This window comes from Corvus brachyrhynchos, unplaced genomic scaffold, assembly GCF_000691975.1.
Source record: "Corvus brachyrhynchos isolate BGI_N302 unplaced genomic scaffold, ASM69197v1 scaffold26, whole genome shotgun sequence".
NCBI classification, from domain to species: Eukaryota; Metazoa; Chordata; class Aves; order Passeriformes; family Corvidae; genus Corvus; species Corvus brachyrhynchos.
The window spans coordinates 5520478-5526512 of record NW_008239324.1 but is presented as its reverse complement, the minus strand read 5'-3'; the positions used below and the strand labels follow the sequence as shown (position 1 = coordinate 5526512).

The 6035-nt window shown below is 47.7% G+C and overlaps 1 protein-coding gene across 5 annotated transcripts in view; it reads right to left on the bottom strand.

Annotated features, from left to right (window-relative positions):
* VAC14 (Vac14, PIKFYVE complex component) overlaps positions 1–6035 on the bottom strand; it is an 89629-nt gene that overhangs the window by 69331 nt on the left and 14263 nt on the right. For 3 of the 5 annotated variants that reach the window (XM_017740904.1, XM_017740908.1, XM_017740907.1), the window contains 2 exons: positions 4812–5509; positions 1547–2802 (listed from right to left, as the gene is read on the bottom strand). In XM_017740904.1, the coding sequence (XP_017596393.1) occupies positions 1547–1566 (20 nt within the window). In that variant the 5' untranslated portion in view covers positions 1567–2802; positions 4812–5509. The other 2 variants (XM_017740906.1, XM_017740909.1) reach the window with 2 other exon arrangements.

Here is a 6035-nt window from a genome sequence, read left to right as displayed (position 1 = left end):
CGCGCCGCACGGTCCCCTCCCCCGCCACCGGCGGCCACGTGACCCCGACCGGGCGATGCGGCCACGTGACCCCGACCGGGAAGCGCGGCCACGTGAGCCCGCTCCGCTGCACAGCGCCCCCGCGCGGCGCGGAGACACGCTGCACCACCGGCTCATTAACCCCTGGGGTCATTAACGAGAGCGTCATTAGGGAGAGACGCCTTTGCCCGGGTAGCCCGAGGAGGCACAGTCCCGGTTCTGGGCACAGGTTTATGTCTAAAAGGATTTAGCAGCACTTAATCATTGCTTAATTTAACGTTTACAAAGTGATTGGACAGCCTTAGCTGCAACAGTCACTCAATTATCTATAAAGTGTTTTAATTGAACTCAAACATGCACCCACGCAGACACACAGGTAGATATTTGTAAATGTACCCAACTACAACTATTAAACCGGAATTACTGGCAAGGGCAGGATTGACAGCAAAAGGGATGGATGTGGCGAGCAGCTGCGCCAGGAATCTGCACCTCGCTGTGGATTTATCTGAAGTTTGATAGAGAAAAGCAGGAACAGAAGATGCCACTTCCCATAACATGGAGCCTTTTCTGCAGGGCTGATGCCCAACTCTCATTCCATCTGCTTCCAGCCAGCTCCTGCCATATAGCAAGCTGAGCCAAAGAGGGATTTCAGCTTCCGCTGGCTGGTTATGGGCTCAAGGGCTGCCTTTGTTCAGGCCAGTACCTTCCCACGTGCAGCAAAGACCTCAGAGAATCCATTGATGTGGTGATAATCCCCCCCAACTAAACCTACCATGTCTAGAAGAACAGAAAAGCTTCCTACAACTTTCTAGCAGGAAACCCTGCAAAGAGTCCACAAGAAAAGCTTGGGGGACAGAAAGCCCAAGGAAGAAAACTGTGTCTAGGATTTGGCTGCTGCTTGGCCAAGTCAAGAGCAGGGCACACATTTTACCTGTATGTATGATCACACTTCATGGTTAATGAATTTACCTTTGCCACAAAAGTCCTCAAAATAAACTGAGAAAAGGGAACACAGAGCACAATGACACTGGTTTGAGTACAGGATGGCACATGGATTGACACCACAGTGCCACTGGTCCAGCATGGGGAGCCCAGCACATCTCCCTGCTTCAAACACAGCACTCAGCACAAAGGTCAAGTAAAATCAGACAAAAAAAAAATTACTAAAAGTAATGTGCAGAATGTAATTAAACCATAACCAAGTTTAATTAAAATGTAGTAAACAGGGATCAAATACAATCTAATGGAACTGGGACATCACACGTGCCCACGAGAACAAAATGTGAGTTGAGAGACAGTGCAGAAAATCCCCCACCACCTTTCCTGCGCTGTGTTCAGCTGAAGAGGACAGACTGGTCAGAAAATCCCATTTCCAAGAAGAATTCCCTTCCTGGAGAGCAGAAGTCAGTTGTTTGCCTAAAAAGAATTTCTGAGACCTGTTCCTGGGTCTGCCATATTTTGGGGTACCTTTCCTCCATGGGACAAGCACTGGTTCCCAGACCAGAGCACACCCTGAGCAGGTCCTCACCTGGACAGGTACGATGCCATCGTTACAAAGGACCAGAGGGAGCTTCTCTGAATCCCCTAGCGGGTGCCTCTTGAAGCACAGCACAGGGTCCCCTCTCCTATTACAAAGGCCCGGGCACAGGACCCTCACCCAAGGCCCCTCTCCACTGATAGCGAAGGTCAGGCTTTTGGCTTTAGTTCTCTGCGGCTGCAGGAGAGGCACAGAAATAATTTCAGCTGGCACTAACCCATTTCCCACTGGGCAGGCAATGCAGCAAAACACCCACTGTGTTTTCCCTGGCAGGTGCTCCTGTACCCCACAGCAGAGCTGCCCCTCACCCTCTCCCTTCCAGTTGATTTAGGGCCATTCACAAGAGGAATCTGCTTCAAAGAGAGAGAGCCTTCCAGAATAACAGTTTAAAATCCTTTCACTTAATTGAATCATGCAGTACAGCAGGTAAATAATGATGCACCAGATGAGACATGGCAAATCCCCTGGCTGCAGTGATATGAGACATATGCAACAAGCACAAGCACAGCATGAAAACAGTACAAAAGCAAGAAGACAAAAATAAATCAACACGATCATCGGTAAAGATTATTTCCAAGGACATTAAAAAATGAATTTCTTATTAGGGCAGAAAGCTGACTTCCCTCATTCTAATTCAGCTACTAAAGTGTTGGGGAAGGCCAGGTCAGAGCCCCACTGCACAGGTCCCAGGACAGAGGAACTGGGCTTCTCTTGGATAACAGCTCCAGTCACTCCCTTAGTAAAAAACAGCTTAATACGCCCCAGGGAATCACCCAGGATCATCTCATTTTACAGAAACAAAGAGGAAATAATGAGTGCTGACTTGCTGGCACAGAAACTGCTTCAGCTAAGCCTTTGTCCTTGGAAAGCCCCAGCTCAGCTGTTGCACATTTCAAACGCTTCCAGTTGGCTGCCTAATGTTTCCCTGTCTTCAAAGTCATTTAGACAGGCTAAACTATCATTCTCATTTGCTGTGCTGCTCTGTTCTAACAGCAGCTACTGCCTCCCAGATCATCTCATGCCAAGCACCTTGACATTGTGCTTATAGCTTAAAGACAGTATCATCTCTAAAAACACCCTTACTTACTTTACAAGTGCCTCAGGAAGGGTGGGGAGGGCGTTCAGGATCACTCAGCCCCAGTGACCCACTCTCCCACCCGCAGACCTGTGTCCAGCTGGGTCTTACCAAATCCCAACAAGCTTTTTGTTTGGCCCTTCTTGATTCACAGCACCTTCATGAGCAGATCCTGGAATGCAGAGAAAACTTGGCAAGAACAGGTGGAGGGAGGTGGAGAAGAAGGAGCAGGGCTGTTAGCTCTGCTTGGAGGCCCCTGTTATCTTCTGCCAAATTAAATTAGGGTTTAATTACAACCTAAAGGGGAAATCTAATTTTGATGCTAGAACAATGCATATATTTTATAGTAACAGAGAAACAAGCACATTCCAGTGAGGTCCGCGAGGAATTAATTTCCTCTGGGGCCACTTGCTGGCCGCTTGCCTGTTTCTCTTTATTCCCATTTTTTAAAACCAAATTAGGCTTTTGGAAATGGGAATGCTGAATCAGTGTTCAGCTTTTAATCACCCCATCTCCCCCTCAGTTAGCTTTGCTGGACCTGAGCCTGCAGGCACTTGCTCCTCCTGATGCTGAGCTGGTGGCCACTGAGGGTCCCAAGCATCTGGCAGGAGAGCAGCCTCTGCTCCAAAGGGTTTGGCACGGCCCCTTTGCTGGCTCTTTCCGGCTGGGGATGCTGTGAGAGCTCCCTGTTCTGCTCTGCATGTTAATTAAGCAGTAATGTATCTTCTCTGGGTCCCTCAGCAGCCACCATGTGATTGTGCATGGCAGAGGTGCAAATGAAGATGGTCTCCAAGCTATTAACACCTCAAATTGCTCATCAAGAGCCCGGCAGAAGGGCAGCATGTCAGATATTATTTCTGGTCCACATTAAGCACTGTCGGTATTCTAAGTGATCAGAACAAACTAATTCAGTCTGACTTGATTTCAAGAGAATCAAGTATCAAGACTCAGGAAGGTGAGATCAGTAGAACTGAAGCATCCATACATCTAACCTTGTTGGAGCCCATCAGCAGAGCCTCCCAGCATCCATCAGACACACATTTATTTTGGGCAGGAGAGAAAAGTATTTTTTTGCCTGGACAAGACTCTTATGTGCGTAGATGGTTTTTTTCTTCCAACTGTTCAATCCATTCTTTCCTCCTCACTTTCTAGTCACTGAAATGTCTTTCAGAGAAATCCCTTTCCGGGGATGTATCCTGGCCACCCAGCTTCTCTTCCTGTGGCATTACCAAAATCTTGGCCTTGGCCAGCGCTGATTCCATCTTGGAGCCACCTAGCATTGACTCTGTCAGACAAGAGGGAAGCTTCTGGCAGCTTCTCACAGAAGGCACCCCTGTAGCTCTCCCACACTACCAAAATGTTGCCATGCAACCCAGTACGTGTCAACCTTTCACTAATCTGTAGTAGTGCTAAGATTTTATGATTTGGCCTGCCATTATGTTTGTGTCGGAGGGGAACCTGCAGAGAAATCACAGTGGGAATTACATTTCCTGTAATTACATTGCATCCTCACTGCTGGATAAAGTCTGCCTAAAAATGTTGTTGTAACTGCTGGTGTATTTCTATTTTTAACGTTGCTCCTTTTTTTTTTTTTTTTTTGTTTTTAATGACATTTGAAATTAAGTTATTTTCTCCATGGGAGCTCTGGAGGGCTGGGAGTATTTTGACAACCCAGAGACATTCAATCAAAATAGTTTAAAAACGGAAGAGGATTTTTATCCAGGCTGATGTATAGGCTGGGATTTCTGTTTGCCCCTTTAACCCTTTTATTCCAAATTCAGTTTCACACCTGCGAGATGGGTCATTTGTTATATTACACATTCTCCTTGGGAACTGACCCTTTCTATTTTCTTCCCTCAGATTTTGAGCTAACCCATGAAATCTAAGGTAGTCTCATGACTTCTCTGGAAGAGATAAGCTAAACTATTTTAAAATAATCTTTTCAAAAGCCTTTCTACAGAGAAAAACCTTCCCTGAAGGCAAGGCAACCCAAGAAAGAAAGGGAAAGAACCCACGTGCCCGGTGTACTGTTATTTTGCCAGGCACTTTTGAATTTATTTTGTGTAAAGCTCTCTTGAAGCCTGTACATCATCAGGCTTCTGATGTGGAGGCATCAAAGTCATGCAAGGATAAGCACACATACTGTGCCCCGTGCCCCTGACTGGGATCCTTTTTCCTCACCTGTTTGTTAGGCTGTGGTTTTCCAGTGCCACCTCCTATTGCTGATACACGGTGCTTTCCTTGACGTGTGCCAAAAGCAACAGTCTCCTCTGCAGCCTTTCTCCTTTTTATGGACAGGTAAAACACACACAACTGTCTCAGCAGCTGCAACAAGATAACCATCAACATCTCCCCCTTGGAGGCAGAGGTGCATTTCTTGTTTGAGCATGATGGCGAAGCAGAAATGTTCCTTTTGGACCCTGCCAGCACAAGGCTGAAACCAAACAAGAAGCAGGCAGGACATGGGCAGGTAGGGCAGGCACCTTAGAAGCATCCAGGCACTGCTCATCCTGCTCATGGAGTGCTCTTTGTGCTTCTTTTTGCAGGGATAGGTCCAGGGGCATTTGGACAGACCCCACTTCCACTGGCCCCTCAGAAGACAAATTCATCTGGTGCATTAAGGAGAACCTGGAGCTGGTGGTCTTCTGCCTGTGTTGCCAAGGGGTGCACGTGGAGCTGGGGATCAGCTCCCAGGAGCTGAGTTTTGGCAGCTGCTTCTGCACAGGTCACTCATCCCATGGGCACGCTGAGACTTGTGACAAAGAGAAGATGTTTGACTCTGGTTTCAGAGGCACAGATGAAGCTGCTCCAAGGTGCACTCCGTGGTGAGGCTGGTGTGACTGTCCTGTTTCGGCAGGACAGACAGCAAGATCCTGGTCCTGAGAAACCACACCCCACTGTGAGAATTAAAAGGCACAACTACATCTGCAAAATGCTATGAAAGGAAGCCAAACGAAAGCCTGAGTAGTGTTCCAGGAACCACATATAAGGGATAAGAACAATTAATTACCTGAACAGGACCTAGTATTTGTGAAAGGAAATCAGGCATATGTGGTAGATGTCACTGTGAGATGCAAATATACTGAAACACCTTTGGAAGAGGCCACGATGGAAAAGGTGAGGAAATATCAATACCTTCAAAAACAAATTCATGAACTAACAAATGCAGCAGACATTGTGCTTACGTATTAGAAACAGTATCATCTCTAAAAACACCCTCACTTGCTTTACCAAGTGGCTCAGGAAGGGCGGGGAGGGCGTTGAGGATCGCTCACCACAGAGACCCGCACTCCCATCCGCAGCGCCAGCACAGGAGCGGGCTGCGCAAAGCCCGGGCTGCGCTCGGGGGTCCCACACCGCGCATTCCGTGCCCTGGCCCAGCAGCTGAACTCTGCCTCCACAGCA